This window comes from Zootoca vivipara, chromosome 6 (assembly GCF_963506605.1).
Source record: "Zootoca vivipara chromosome 6, rZooViv1.1, whole genome shotgun sequence".
NCBI lineage: Eukaryota > Metazoa > Chordata > Lepidosauria > Squamata > Lacertidae > Zootoca > Zootoca vivipara.
The window spans coordinates 3,879,570-3,895,684 of record NC_083281.1 but is presented as its reverse complement, the minus strand read 5'-3'; the positions used below and the strand labels follow the sequence as shown (position 1 = coordinate 3,895,684).

Below are 16,115 nucleotides of genomic sequence, written 5' to 3'. Positions count from 1 at the left end.
TAAAGCAAATCAAAGGGCTGTCATGCTTGGAGTAGAACCGTTGAAACGGAATGACCTTAAGTCCGTTAATTTCAGTGGTTCTACACTGAGTAGAGTTTTGTTGCATGCAACCCAGAATTTTTAGCATCGGCTTAATGCTTCTAGTGTGCTTCTACAGTTTTCCTCCCAAGAACTCTTTAACTGCAAATTTGCAAGTATCTTGAAGCCCCTTGAACAAGGATTCCCAGGGTTCTTGAGTGGGTGCTTGTGTGCGTGAGCCGGGTGGGTGGGGTAAGCAAGGAGAGCTCAGGCGGAGGAAAGGGATTTGTTTTATCTTTGTTGGCAGGGATAGGTGTGACTCTTAGCTTTAATTCCGTACGACCCTTTGCCTTATTTCACGGAAGCGTCAAGGAGGGGAAAGGGGGTGGCAGAAACAAGACCACCACTGCCAGGATGCAGCTCCCAGCAGATGAGCCCTGAAGCAATGCAGGCTGGGATAGGATGGAGGTGGTCCCCACCCTAAGACCTAACTGCCCGGGCAACCGAGTCAGATGGGCGGTGTATTACTACAGTCGTACCTTGGATCTCAAGTGCCTTGGCTCCTGAATGATCGAAACCCGGAAGTGAGTGTTCCAATTTTTGAACGATTTTTGGAAACCGGAAGCCGCACCTTGGTTTTTGAACATTTCCGGTATTGAAACGGACTCCCGGGACGCATTCTGTTAGAGAACCCAAGGCATGACTGTACTAATAATAAACGAAAGCAGCCACAAATGTAGCTAGCCCGCATTAGCTCATGTTAGTCATTTGTTGCACATTGGCAACCTGAAAAGATTGGGTGGTGGGAAGGGGAGGAAGAGGGAGAGGGGGAAGTGAACTAACTTTTCCATTTGCCAAAAAGAAGTCCTGCCTTTTAAAGGCCTGGTCCCCTAAACCTTCATTTTCCCAGTACAGCAAAGGAAAATGTTCTCTCTCGCGCTCTTTTTTTGTTTAAAGCTGGATCTCTGAGAACTCTGCGAACAGCTGGATTAAAGCTGTGCTCTTTAATTATTTCTCCACCCTGCTGCCCCTTGGTTGGCTTGGAAGAGCTGGGGTGGGCTACCAAATGATTGTTTGAAACAAGCCACTACTTCATGTAGGCAGTAACCCTTGACAGCCCAGTTAACAGCGAAAGCTAAAGGAGTGTGACCCGAGGAGAATCATTTCTGCTGCCTGTTTGTGCATTTAGGATTTTTAACCTCCTAAGCAGCTGGAGGAGGGGGCAGGAATATGCAGTTTGTTAAGACTGCTGTGCCTCACTTTTTATGAGAGTTTGATGCCACATACTGATTTCGTAGATACTTATTTAAGTTACATCATACAAGAAAACAGGATTCTGCCATGTGGCAGTTTTAAGAATGTGGCCCCCAAACTGGACTGGTTGCTACTGATTTTCTACTTCTTTAAAAGTATATGGAGTGACCAAATGTTGTGGGAGCGAATGAGGTAGTAAGAAGTATTTTTGGACAGTGCTCCTTGGAATCCTACTTGCGGACCATAACACGCACCGAACCATAACACGCACTTAGATTTTAGAGGTGGAAAACCGGGGGGGGGATATTCTGAATCAAGTGTTGTACTAAACTATTTAATAAACAACCGGTGCTGTATATCAGCATAGGTGCTTTTGCCCCCCCCCCAATTACCGGTAAATGCCGTATTTGAGAAAGTCATCCCCCCCATGTGGATGGGCTTTCTATGTGGGGCTTACCTGCCCCCCCCCAGTATTTTATTAAGGATGGAAGAGGGAGGGAAGGAAGAAATAGCGAGAGGGATAACTCACATTTGTGGGTGTCTGTGGGTGATGCTGTGATGCTAGAACATCACTGTGTCTATCAAAGCTCTCGTTCCCCCCCCCCCAGCAAGCGGCGACAGAGCGGCTACACGCTGCGCGGGGCTCTTGCTTTGCTTCAGCGAGAGCCCCGCGCAGCGTGTAGCCACTCTGTCGCCGCTTGCTCAGGGGGGGGGGGGGGCTGCGGAGGGAGAGACGCTTCTCTCGCTCGCTCTTTGCTGGGCAAGAGGCACTGTGCCTCGCTCTCTCTTTGCTTTGCCCTGCACTGCGGTGCTTCCACTCCCGGCTAGAGCGCGCTAGGTGGGAGCAGGGAAGAGTGAGGAGGAGGGGGGGAGCCATGGCTCTGGTGGTGGAGGCTTCCCTGAGCTCCCGACTGCAGCGGCAGCCAAGGGATCCCACTGCTTGACCCATGGCATTTGGTCCATAAAACGCACAGAGATTTCCCCTTACTCTTGAGGAGGAAAAAGGTGTGTGCTATGGTCCGGAAAATATGGTATTCTCCTGCAAGAAGGAGTGGGGGACCTGGGGCCCTCCCAGTATTGTACTCCAGCTCCCATCATCCCTAGCAGTCTGGGGTGATGGGAGTTGTAGTCCCGCAACCCTCAGCCTCCGCAAATAAGGCATTTCAAGCACCATCCACGCTATATGTCTGTTGTCTTATTATTTGAGGATCAGTTACCCAGTTAAGCAGGGACGCAGGTGGCGCTGTGGCTTAAACCACAGAGCCTAGGGCTTGCTGATCAGAAGGTCGGCGGTTCGAATCCCTGCGACAGGGTGAGCTCCCATTGCTCGGTCCCAGCTCCTGCCAACCTAGCAGTTCGAAAGCATGTCAAAGTGCAAGTAGATAAATAGGTACCACTCCAAGCGGGAAGGTAAACGGCGTTTCCGTGTGCTGCTCTGGTTCTCCAGAAGCGGCTTAGTCATGCTGGCCACATGACCTAGAAGCTGTACGCCGGCTCCCTCAGCCAATAACACGAGATGAGCGCCACAACCCCAGAGTCAGTCACGACTGGACCCTAATGGTCAGGGGTCCCTTTACCTTAACCCAGTTAAGCAGCGTGTTGTGGGGCTGGGGGTAGAGGGAACCACTTAAATGCTGTACTTCCCGGGTGGAAAATGCCTGTGCCAGAATGCAGTAAGCTACTTGATGTTGGTGGAATGAATTTTGAAGGAACCCCCCCCCCCAAAGCCTCATAGGTCGCTCCCAGCTTGATGGAGCCGACTTAGGGCGTAACATCTCCCCACCTTCTCAAGCTTCTCCTCATTGGCTGCTCCTCCCCTTTCCCAGGTGGGTATGGCCCCCCTCCTCCAGGTCGAGGAGCTCCACCACCACCACCGCCTTTTACCTCGTACATCGTCTCAACCCCTCCAGGAGGATTCGCTCCCCCACAGGGCTTCCCGCAAGGATATGGGACCCCTCCGCCCTTCAGTGAGTATTCCCGACCACTTTGCGGCATGGCTCAGGGTGGGGAGGGGGCCCCTATGTGGTGTGTGTGTGTATTCCCTGCCTCCCACGCGCCTGTCCCATTCTGTATTATTCTCACAACAACCCTGTAAGGCAGGTCAAGCCAGGAGCATATCATTGGCACAATATCAGCTAGTGCGGGCCTCCCCTGCTATGATACTCTGACCCTGGCCAATACAGCCCAGAAAATCTGGAGAGCACCAGGGTTGGGGGAAGGCTGCTCTGCCTCTTCCCAACACTGATTCCATTTGAATTTTCCCTTTGCATGGCCTCCTGGTCCCTGGTTGGTGGGTGAGTAATAATTAGAGGAGGAAAGCTTCTTGAGGCCCATTTCCTTTCCTAGCCTTGAGTTGAGCAGGTAAGGTATCGGCTTGGGGCTTCCTCCGTGGGCCTCCCCACCCACACTTTTCGTGACTTCTCTTTCTTCCTCCTTCCCTGCTGCCCCTGGCCTCCTCAGGTTTTGGATACGGTGCCCCACCACCTCCACCAGACCAGTTTGCTCCTCCTGGCGTTCCTCCGCCACCTGCCACTCCTGGGGCAACACCACTCGCTTTCCCCCCTCCGCCACCGCCATCTCAGCCAACTCAGGACATGAGCAAGCCACCAACCGCCCAGCCAGATTTCCCCTATAGTCAGTTTGGTAAGTGACGGCCTTGGGATCTGTGTGACTCCTCTTCCAGCTTTGCCTGCTTCCCTTCTCCTCCCTGCCCCCTTTGTTCCATTCCTGATAGCTCGAGAACAGGATTGGGATTTTGCTTGCAAAGGGTATCCAAAGCATCCGTTGTGGTTGTCTTCTTCTTTCTGCCTTTAAAAAAAAAAGGGAGAAAGTGTGTGGGGAGGAGCCCTGGCTGTTTCCTTGTCATAGATTAGCCTCTGGAGGGTTTAGGCTTGCTACAATCATCCTTGTGATGTGAAAGCTGGCCCTTGAAATCAGACAGGGCTGCGTCATGTGAACATGGTGCCAATCCACGAGAGGGAGGGTAGGATAAACTGAAAGTCTGATAACAACCACTTGAATTTCAGCTGTCTTGACATTGCTGTTACCCTGAGAAGTAGAGGGGAGGGGGCTATGAATCTGCACGAATTTCTGGCATATAATGTAAGTAGGCCCTTTTTTGTCTTTTAGCAACTAGTCCCTGACTTCTAAGCCTTGAATGGGACTCTGAAAAGGTAGTCTGACTTGTCATTTTTGCATCTACGTAGAGTTCAAACAAGTTCAGGGTAGCCAAATTTGCAAGCTCAAGTTGCACCTTACGGATATTGCAGCTGCAAAAATTGGGTCTTTTCTTCTCCTACACCTTGAGATTTGCAGGAATATGTTTGCAGATTCCCACACCAAAATAAGATTTTGTACAATTTCTAGTTATAAGGAGGTCTTTTTTTCAAATTTCAATAGGACTCTGTTTCAGCACCTCCCAAATATTATTATTAATACATAGTCAGGAAGCTTTAAATCCTCATTTTCTTGCACCAAAGTCTTATCAGATTTCAATATTGCAGGAGATTCAGAGATTCTTAATCTTGCCCTCTTGGCTCCAGAGTAGGCTTTGCTTCTGAATTTCCAGGATTCCACAGTCTGATGAAAGAAGTCTTTTATGTCTTCCAGCTGAGCACATTTTGTTCTGTAACTTGTTGAGGACTTGTACCATTTGAACCTGTCTTTGAAACACCAGGGCCTAACTCTCAAAGGAAGAATGAGAATCTTACGCCTTTGTTGCTTGAGACACATGGTCTCTTCTGCATCTCAACTTAATCAGTTACATGTAGACTCATGATCCGTGGACACCAGTTTATCTAAGCCCATGTGATCCTAAATAACTTCCTTTCTCAATGCCACACTTCCAGAGTTTATGCAGACCCTTCTCTCTCCCCACCCCCCTCTCTCTCATACCATGTACTCTTAATTTGCTGCTGCCCCAAAGGGGGGTTGTTGTTGTCATCTTCTTGTTCATCTCCTTCTCCTCCTTCTCCTTCCTCCTTTGTAGAAGGAGGTTGTTGGTACAAGAAGATGTCCACTTCCAGGCTTTCAATAGCCAAATCTTGGGTTGCTGCAGGAAGAGGTCATGAGACCTCTAAGATCACTTTCCCCCCTCCCAGCAGGCTTTCTGAGCGCAGGTCATCTGTACCAGTACAGAATCCGTTGAGCCGATTATTGGAGTTGTGTAGAAAATTCCATGTTTAGTTTGAGTGGTGTAGAAGAGGCTCTTTTAACACCTTCCCCGAAATTGGGGTTGCTCACCACAGACCCTTCAAGTTAACGTTTCAAAAATACATAAAATCCTACTGATTCAGCAAGCTTCCTGTGTCCCCCTCCCACGATTGGGTGCTGCTCTTGACTTTGGAATGCCCTGTGCTAAAGCTATTTGAAGGTTTGTTTGTTTTTGTCAAATGAATGACTTAGAAGGCTTCTAACTGGGGCTTGGAGGGAAGGAACAGGATGCCTGCGAGTGTTTGAAGTGAAACCTTGAGAAGCCATCAAGAAGAGGGATAAAAGCATCTTGATCTCTATGTGTCAGAAAGCTTTGTTAATCTGAACACTGCCGGGAAGCACCTTGTTGAAATTATCTGCATACGATGGCATGTGCTTGTCGGATGGAAATTTTGCCTCATCATCCATTTTCTTGTCGGAACAGCGAAAAGGGCTTCCAGTTAACCATTTACACTGAAAGATTTTTGTCCCAGTATCAAGGAGAGGAACAGGCTACCCCAAAATACTGAGCCAGTCCCAGTTGACCTTCTTTTAGTCAAACCCGTAAAGAGGGAGATGGCTTTTTGACAGAGCAAACATATTGTGAACAGGGTCTTCAGGGGAACTATTTGGAGGACGAACATAAGACGTGTCTGTTTTGGATTAGGCCAATGGCCCATTAGCCAGCAACCTATTCTCACAGTAGCCAAAACCACAAGCAGTTTCTGAGTGCTTCGGCACTCTCCCCTCCTGCCATCCCCAGCAGCTGGTTTTCAGTAGCCTGTTGGTCCAAAACCTCATCCTACATTGCAGCCTGCATCCTTGCACAAGCCCCTGATTCCCAGGGCTTCCTCAACCTTTGGCTTTCAATGACTAGGATTAGGCTGAGATACAGTGATGTAAGAAGGGAGCTGTCGGTATTTAAAATAAGCCTTTTTGTTCTTTTTTTTAAAAAAATGCTGTGACCCCTTCTGTTCTATCCTAATAGCTGCGGGTTATTTCCTTTGTATTCTGAAATAATCTGTCTCAGGAGTTTTTTTGCAGCTTGTTTCCAATTAATGCATTGCTTGGGATGCTCACTGAGAGAGAAAATGGGTGAAAGAGGAGGAGAAATGTAGGGAAAATAAAAGACAATAAAGTTAGGGTGTTAAATCCTCAGTGTGTTCCGAGAAACTCCCCCTCCAGAAATCCTTAGTTCTCAAGATAGGGCAGTATTCCTTGAAATGTATGTTACCAGGCACGGAGAGCTGCATTGCACAGCCCATTGTTCCGTGTCCAAATGTGATGCTTCCGTATTTACGACTTCCAAAGAGTCCTTGCTTACATATATGTGCCTTTCTCCAGCTCCCCCTGTTCTGCATGTTTTATCACGTTAAAGCTGCCTAGCTGTTTTTAAGATCCCACCAGTGGGGTATGTGTGTGTGTGTGTATAGACATGGCCAGGACAGTTCTGGCCTTTAACTACGCCCTTGTTGGGGGTCAGCATTGTTCTTTTCAGCTAGGGTGACCCCGAAGCGCTGCGTTTTGGGTAAGTCTCCTCTGCCCCCCTTTTCCAAGAGAATTGTAGGTTTTGTACAGGGCTCTCTTGGGGGTTTAGTCACCCTGGTCTCCTCCATTTCTTGCCAGGCCTGGGTACCTATTCTCAAGACCCTTCAGGCTTCGGGCCAATTCTTTGTTTACACACTTATGGTCAGGCTGAGAAGTGAGTTACCCTAGGTAGGTGGAGCCTATTTACACCAAATCCTCTTGCTTGTGATCTCTTGTGTGGATGGAAGGGGGTGGGGTGGGGGAACAGTAACCTTTTTTTCCTTGCAGGGGTGTCACCTCTTTGGGGAGCAGGGAGAAGAAGAGACATTTGCCCCTCCCCTGAAGGTTTCTCTAGTTCAAGCAGCTGCCAGTCTTGTTGAAACCACCCCGCTGCCCTGGGGTGTTGGATTAATTAATTTGTAGTACCGCGATTGGGCAGTGTTCATATGGAAAGGAGTGGCATCTCTTGGGAGAAATTCGGGGGCAAGGACCTTCAGCTGTGTTTGAAGAGAGCATTTCCCCCTCTTCCTTTTTTTTGGGGGGTGTACAATGGAATTGTGGTGCGTGGAGGCATCCTGCATAAAAACAAGGCACAATGCAGCTTTGGCCAAAAATTATTATTATTAATAATAATAATAATAATAAGAGTAGGGTACTGTGGTGTTGTTGTTTTTTAAAAGAGTGAGGTGAAATCTCCCTATTCATGATAAAAATGGGTGGCTATACCTACTTCCTATCTCTCCTGTTGCAAAGATGAGCCAAGTGCCTTGGGATATTCACCCTTGCTTATTGAAATCATTTTTATCCCACTCTTCAGCTGAATAAAGCCTTCCAAGCCAGCCCACAAATACCAGCCCCGCTCTCAGATTTGCAGTCTAAAAGACGCAGCACAGAAGGAAAAGGGATTAGGTGGGAGGAGAAAAGGGCATTCCTTCTTAGTTGCAAGCTTTCAGCAGTTGGGCTAACCAGTACCACCCCATCCACCAGCCTCTTGCCTTACAGGCTTATCCAGAAGCTCTAGCGAGTGTACGGTGGTTCCAAGGAAGACACCCAACCTCTTTGAATGTATGGGGGAGGACGCATGGCTTCCACAGGAGGGAAGATTTGGACATGCCTGGCGAGAGCAGGCATGAAAGGGACACCTTTCTGCTCCCTGGCAATTTGGTGGTTGGCCACGGCTTTAAAGGGCTTTCGTTTAGGGTGGGGATGTTGTAGGCCTCAGTGTTCCCCCAGAGCACAAGTGCTTCAGCATTCAACAGGAGGCGCAGAGATCAGCTCTGTGACATAGAGACGGTGCTTTGCATGCAGAAGGCCCCAAGTTCGCATGGACCTGTGGCTTTGTAGGAGCACGTGATTCTCGAACGTGTGAGGAAGTGCAGAGCTGTGAATTTTTAGCCTTTCGCCTCCCTTAATCTCTCAAAGCCCCACTGGTGCACAGAGAGACATCTTTTACATCCATTAACCTTTCGGCATGACGTTTAAGGTACCAGGGACGTGGGTGGCGCTGTGGTCTAAACCACAAAGCCTCTTGGGCTTGCCGATCAGAAGGTCAACGGCTCAAATCCCCACAACAAGGTGAGCTCCCATTGCTCTGTCCCAGCTCCTGCCAACCTAGCAGTTCGAAAGCACGCCCAAAAGTGCAAGTAGATAAACAGGTACCGCTCTGGCGGGAAGATAAACGGCGTTTCCGTGAGCTGCTCTGGTTTGGGTGTCCCGTTGCGCCAGAAGCAGCTTAGTCATGCTGGCCACACGGCCCGGGAAAACTGTCTGCGGACAAATGCCAGCTCCCTTGGCCTGTAAAGCAAGATGAGCACCGCAGGGTCCTTTACCTTTACCTTTTTTAAGGTAGCACTTCAAAGGGCCCTGCTGGCTTGTAGGCATTCCTAAATGGATGCTTTGAGGTGATTAGGAAACTTTTGTCTTGTAGATATGGTCAGGTAAAAGATGTTCTCGAAGCTACGAACATGTTCTCGAAGCTCGAACATGTTCTCGAAGCTACGAACATGAGTTTGACCAAACTGCGGGAGGCAGTGCGAGACAGGAGTGCCTGGCGTGCTATGGTCCATGGGGTCACGAAGAGTCAGACACGACTAAACGACTAAACAACAACAACAACAAAACAAAAAGATTTTCACAGGCTGTTCTTTAGGCTATTAGCAGCATTAACGACCCTATTTAGCTCTGCAAATAAGAGGGCAAAGCTGGAGCTGCAGAAAACTTCTTGAAGCAATCTAAGCTTCTTAGCTGCCACTGTCCATATTCTGGTCACATTGGGTGTCTCTTGGTTACCAGTCTTTGCTGTGTTCTGAGTCCGCTTTTGCTTGCTTCAGGGCACCTGGGCCTTCCAAACTGGAATGGCAATTCTTCCCACCCCTCTGCCATATGCCTCCTTTCTTTGAACTGTTTCAAAAAAGAAACCCAGAAGGAGTTGTGTGGGGAAATACCCCAAGTCTCTGGGTTTGTTTGTTTGTTTTTTGAGAACGTTCTCCATCCCAGTGATGAGGAAGGCGTGAGAAAAGCAACACCAGCTTCTAGCCAGCTCACTTGCACAGAAATCGTGGCACATGAGGTTTTTTCCTGGCACGAGCACAGCAACATTGGAAGCGAGGGCTTGCACAAACAGGAAAACTGATATTCCTCTTTGTGGAAGAAGCAGGCGGGTCCAGTCTTCCAAGGCTTCCCTGTTCCCCCAATATATGCACAGGCCTGTGCGAGTGAGTTGTCTGGAATGTTGTCAAAGAAGGCGAGAGGCAGACCTCACTTTCAGGTTATAAAGGTTTAGTGTAAGAACCTGCCCCATAAGAATCTTCTGACACTTGGAAAAATCACTGCGTCACCCTGCCAAATGCAGTTGGTTTGGTGCAATCTGAGCCATTGGGGATCTGGGCTGTTTTTCACAAGAGGCCTGTACGAGCTAGAGATTTAACTGCCAGCTGTAAACTTCAGCCGGCACTTAGACTGGAGTCAGTGTGAGGCCCAGTTTAAAAGGATTTAGTGGGCAGGTGATGATAAGGACCTGTTTCTGCTTGGCGAGCTAGTAGAGTAAGAGTCGTTGTGGCCTTCAATCTAGAAAAGGAAGAAGTTCTTCACCCCTGGTCTGAGGCAGCAAATTCTCCCCAAGTTTGCTTTTAAGAGTAACTGCAGATCTGGTAAAACCTATTTTGCCATAAAGGGGTTTTTTTTGCAAAAGGGGCTCCTGCCAGGGCCACCTTAAGCATATCCGGCGCCTTGGTGCAAAGCTCCCGCCGGTGCCCCCCCCCCCCCCCGTTTCCCAGAGTTGTCAATCTTTTTTTAGGGAGAACGGCGCTGCCGGTGGGGCTGGAGGAGGTGGGCAGTGGCTGGAGGGTGGCTCCTCCAGCAGGGAAGAGGTGGAGGCTGGATGCGGTGCCTCCCAGCTCAGGTGGCCGCTTTGTGCCGTGGTGGCCACAGCAGACAGAGGCTCCGGGCGCAGCATGGCGGAGGCAGGCAAGGGCGGCGAGCTGGTGCTGGGAGGCACCGCGTCCAGCCTCCGCCTCTTCCCTGGCGCCCACCAGAACTTGGCACCCCGCGCCACTAGCCTCTATGGGTAAGACGCCCATGACTCCTGCTGTTCTATCTTATCCCTACATCTTGGGTGATCCACTAGCCTCACAAAAACATTAGGACGCTTCAAACCCTCTGTGATAGGACTTGTTGTTCCCGGGGGGGGGGGGGCTTGACAAAAGAGAGAGAGGGAGAGCTGGCAGTAGGAAGCTTTAAAACCGTGGGGTGGGGTTGTCTCTTGTTCTCCCTCTGCTCATTTCCCCCCCAATCCTTGACACTGCACCAACTAACAGCTCCGTGGGGTCAGGGTGCTTTGTGCATACGACCCTGCACACTCTTGTGAATATGTAAATTTAGAATTGTGGTGTGTTCCGGCCTTGCTTGGTGCGTCAGGAGCTCACCTCCCAACTCTCCCCCCCTCCTTTTTTTCTCTTCTCTCCCTTCTAGGATACGGACAAGATTTGAGTGGTTTTGGACAAGGCTTTGCCGACCCCAGCCAACAGCCCCCCTCCTATGGAGGCCCTTCCGTACCACCCTCAAGTGGGCCACCTGCAGGGGGCAGTGGTTTTGGCCGTGGACAGAACCATAATGTTCAAGGTTTCCACCCTTACCGACGCTAGCACGGCCCACCTATAAATCAGGGAGTTCTGTCCAGAGCAGGATATCTGGTACCAGCTGAAACCCAGGAATCCCAGACTTATATGAACTTGTGACAATCACCTACTTTGCTGGAGGGGGGGGGGGGGAACCACAAAACGTAACATCTTGGGAGGGGGTGTTGGGGGAGGAGGAAGCTTTTCAAAGCGAAGCTGTGGGTGGTGTTTGGACTGCAGTTTTTAATTTTTGTTTTCCTTTCTTTAACCCATCAGCACAAATAAAGAGAGTGTCACTGGTTCAAACTACAGGGTTTTAAAAACGTCTTCAGCTTTAATTAAAAAACAACAACTTCAGGTTTCTTTCTCTATATTTTTGTTGAAAAATGAGTTTTTTTCCTGAGCCTTTGTTTTACCATATATTGTAAACTTTATGTTTAAAGAAGAAGAAGAAAATATATATACATTTACAGATTGTGAGATTTTTAAGAGAAATTTTCTACTATGTATGCTGGCTTATTTTTTAATTTAAAAGAGAAAAAAAAACAGGGTTTCCGTTAGCACTGCTTAGAAGTAAGTGAGGGTCAACTCCCAACCTCCTTTTTAGTGTGGTTGGTCCAGAAACTCTGGGAGTTAAAAAAAAAAAAGCGCAAGAGAAAGGAATCTACTCTGTGTGTTGGTCATTTTGTTATTGGTTCCTGAGCTGATAACAACAGTCCGGAAGAGCAGAATTGTTGGGAATAGCAGCGGGTCACTTCGGAAGCACAGCGTTTCAATCTGGGCTTCAGTTCTTAAAAAAATAATAATCCATTTTGGGATGTAGATTTCTTTAAAGGGGGTTAATGGAGGCCTTGCAAAGATGTAGATTTCCCTCAGGCGAAAATAAAATAAAAATAAATGGTGCATTTTGCACTAACCAGTGATCACCCCTGGTTTGAATAAAGAGAAGTACATTTGGATTAGAAACACAAACCTGTCTCTACTTTCTTTTCTTCTTTCCTTGCCTGCCCCCTCACCCCCCAAAAACACTTGAGTTTCTCACCATAGCTCATAAGCTCCAAGAAACACCAGCTTGGGTTGAATTGGATTGGTAGCTGGCAGCCACTAGAAAGGTTCTGTGTGGCTCTGAAGCTTGCGTGTTTTTCAGCCACTAATGAGAAGTCCGTCTCTTTTTTTCTTGTGTCAGTTTTGTATTCCTTCTCCCCACAGATGGTGGGTCAGTGGCAGCTGCAGCCTGATCAATACGGAAAACGCCATTTCCGTGATCTTTCATACTTGCCACCAAAAATCAGCCCATGTTCCGCTTTGTCACCTTACACACACCCTCCTGTGATAAAAGGCAGCCTAAAACTTTGCACCATCCTGGGTTTGGTGAAATAACAAAAGGTTTCTGCTTCAACCCTTGCCGTTCTTCGATTCCTGAACCGAAAGCTGTCTTTTCCTGACTTTATTTTTCCCTGCCAGGTTCGGAAAAAGCCGTTTCACCATCTTCAGCTTTGCTGCTTTAAAACACTGGCCGCAAGCATGTGTTGATTTGAGCTGCTAATTGACCAAAATTAGTGAACGCTAAATGGGTTAACAAGTTGTCAAAAGAGTTATAGCTCTGTGATTGCTAATGTACCACTTGGATACGGTTTGGAGGACCTGGCCTCCATCACATTTAAAAAGCTGATGCACTCAGATCAAGTGTTCAGAGGAGAAGCTTTCTTCCTACCCCTTCCAGCTTCCCCTAATTCACATCCCACAGTCAATGTTTTGGACTACAACTCCCCCCATTGGCTTCCATAGTAGTGCTGAGTGAGTGTGATGAAAGCCGTGGTGGGTGTGTGGGTGTATTTTAACAAAATTTATAAAAGCACTTGACCAGGAAAACCTCTAAACTGCAATGCAAACCATCCGGAGGGCCTTGGAAGCTGCTGCACAGGATTCTCGATTTCTACAAAAAAATTATATGTATGGGGAAATGGGTGAGTAGATGGCCACCATAACCCCTAGGAAATGGTTCAGAAAGGGGGCAGCCAAAATGATAAAGGCGATCCCTTATGAAGAAAGATTGGGGCATCTCAGTTTAGAGAAAAGGCAAATAAGAGGAGACAAAAAACGAGTTGCAGTGCGGATACAACAGATCTAGAGGGTTGGGGAGTGGGGGAATCGTCCTTTCTCAGAATACCAGAACCTGGGGAGCCAGATCACAGAAATACAGAGCTGGAAGGGCCACTAGGGTCATCTAGTTCAACCCCCTGCAATGCAGGAATCTTTTGCCAAAGGTGGGGCTTGAACCCATGACCCGGACATCAAAGAGTCTCATGCTCTCCCGGCTGCTAGCCACAACGGTTGGGCTCTAGCAGAGGCAGCAAAAAACCTCAATATTACCAGTCACTGGGAATCGCAAGTAGGGAGAGTTGCTGCTGCCTTTGGGCTTCCCTTTGAGACACCCACTTGGCCACTGAGAACAGGATGTTGGAACTAGATTTCCCCCTCCCTCTGGGGGACACCTTGGTTGGAGCTTCCATGCCTCTCTGCCCAAGAACAGGGGCCAGCAACCTTTTTCAGCTGTGGGCCGGTCCACCGTCCCTCAGACCATGTGGTGGGCCGGACTATTTTGGAGGGGAAAATGAACAAATTCCTATGCCCAACAAATAACCCAGAGATGCATTTTAAATAAAAGCACACATTCTACTCATGTAAAAACACCAGGCAGGCCCCGCAAATAACCCAGAGATGCATTTTAAATAAAAAGACACATTCTACTTGTATAAAAACACACTGATTCCTGGACCGTCCGTGGGCCGAATTGAGAAGGCAATTGGGCCGCATCCGGCCCACGGGCCTTAGGTTGCCTACCCCTGCCCCAAAGTTTTAAGTCCTGTTTCTAGGGGAGCTTAAGCAAACTTCCTCCTCCCAATTCTAAGCATGTACACAGGTAATATACCCCACCAGCTGCATAGTGAGCAGACGGGGGCTTTTTCCTCCTGCTTGGTTAACCCCCAATACACTCGTGGGGCAGGTGGGTGTTTGAACACCATGCACTTGAACAGCATGCTCAAACAGTTTTCTCGTGCTTAATGGTTCCTATGGAATTTTTTCTCTTGCAATAGTGGGTGCATTCCTCTCGCAAAGCTTTGGTGTTTCCCAAGTTTTTTGCGTCGTTGCCTGCTAAGCATCCAGGCTCAATAATGATATTAATTTATTATTTCTACCTCGCCCATCTGGCTGGGTTTCCCCAGCCACTCTGGGCGGCTTCCAACAGAAGGTTAAAAATACATGAAAATACATCCAAACCAGACATGCCGCTGAGACCTGCTCCCAGGGAGGTCACTTGGGCTCCATTCACGTAGAGGTTTGGCTTATTTATTTGGACCATTTAAATAGCACTCATAGTTAAACAAATTTAACTATTTAGCACTGCTAATAACGAGGCCAGTGGAAGTGATGATATTCCAGCTGAACTATTTAAAATTTTAAAAGATGATGCTGTTAAGGTGCTACACCCAATATGCCAGCAAGTTTGGAAAACTCAGCAATGGCCAGAGAATTGGAAAAGATCAGTCTACATCCCAATTCCAAAGAAGGGCAGTGCCAAAGAATGCTCCAACTACCGCACAATTGCGCTCATTTCACACGCTAGCAAGGTTATGCTTAAAATTCTACAAGGCAGGCTTAGGCAGTATGTGGACCAAGAACTCCCAGAAGTGCAAGCTGGATTTCGAAAGGGCAGAGGAACCAGAGACCAAATAGCAAACATGCGCTGGATTATGGAGAAAGCTAGAGAGTTCCAGAAAAACGTCTACTTCTGCTTCATTGACTATGCAAAAGCCTTCGACTGTGTCGACCACAGCAAACTATGGCAAGTTCTTAAAGAAATGGGAGTGCCTGATCACCTCATCTGTCTCCTGAGAAATCTCTATGTGGGACAAGAAGCTACAGTTAGAACTGGATATGGAACAACTGAGTGGTTCAAAATTGGGAAAGGAGTACGACAAGGTTGTATATTGTCTCCCTGCTTATTTAACTTATATGCAGAATTCATCATGCGAAAGGCTGGACTAGATGAATCCCAAGCCGGAATTAAGATTGCTGGAAGAAATATCAACAACCTCAGATATGCAGATGACACAACCTTGATGGCAGAAAGTGAGGAGGAATTAAAGAACCTTTTAATGAGGGTGAAAGAGGAGAGCGCAAAATATGGTCTGAAGCTCAACATCAAAAAAACCAAGATCATGGCCACTGGTCCCATCACCTCCTGGCAAATAGAAGGGGAAGAAATGGAGGCAGTGAGAGATTTTACTTTCTTGGGCTCCTTGATCACTGCAGATGGTGACAACAGTCACGAAATTAAAAGACGCCTGCTTCTTGGGAGAAAAGCAATGACAAACCTAGACAGCATCTTAAAAAGCAGAGACATCACCTTGCCGACAAAGGTCCGTATAGTTAAAGCTATGGTTTTCCCAGTAGTGATGTATGGAAGTGAGAGCTGGACCATAAAGAAGGCTGATCGCCGAAGAATTGATGCTTTTGAATTATGGTGCTGGAGGAGACTTGAGAGTCCCATGGACTGCAAGAAGATCAAACCTATCCATTCTTAAGGAAATCAGCCCTGAGTGCTCCCTGGAAGGACAGATCGTGAAGCTGAGGCTCCAATACTTTGGCCACCTCATGAGAAGAGAAGAATCCTTGGAAAAGACCCTGATGTTGGGAAAGATTGAGGGCACTAGGAGAAGGGGACGACAGAGGACAAGATGGTTGGACAGTGTTCTCGAAGCTACGAACATGAGTTTGACCAAACTACGGGAGGCAGTGCAAGACAGGAGTGCCTGGCGTGCTATGGTCCATGGGGTCACGAAGAGTCGGACACGACTAAACGACTAAACAACAACAACAAGTTAAACAAAACACTTAAGCGGTTTACAACATAGGTTAAAACATATTAAACAGACAGCAAATGCCAAAACGAAAAGGGAGGGAATTTCTACATTCTGTAAAACGTAACGAAATAGAGCATCCTTG

The 16,115-nt window shown here is 48.0% G+C and overlaps 1 protein-coding gene across 5 annotated transcripts in view; it reads left to right on the top strand.

The window, feature by feature from the left end:
• The window catches only part of DAZAP1 (DAZ associated protein 1), a 43,766-nt gene extending 31,689 nt beyond the window's left edge, over nt 1-12,077 (top strand). For 3 of the 5 annotated variants that reach the window (XM_035121056.2, XM_035121057.2, XM_035121061.2), the window contains 3 exons: nt 3,099-3,239; nt 3,733-3,915; nt 10,960-12,077. In XM_035121056.2, coding sequence (XP_034976947.1) covers nt 3,099-3,239; nt 3,733-3,915; nt 10,960-11,132 — 497 coding nt within the window. In that variant the 3' untranslated portion in view covers nt 11,133-12,077. Of the gene's footprint in view, nt 1-3,098; nt 3,240-3,732; nt 3,916-7,089; nt 7,180-10,959 lie in introns of all 5 variants that reach the window. The other 2 variants (XM_035121059.2, XM_035121060.2) reach the window with 2 other exon arrangements.
• The last annotated feature ends 4,038 nt before the right edge of the window (nt 12,078-16,115 follow it).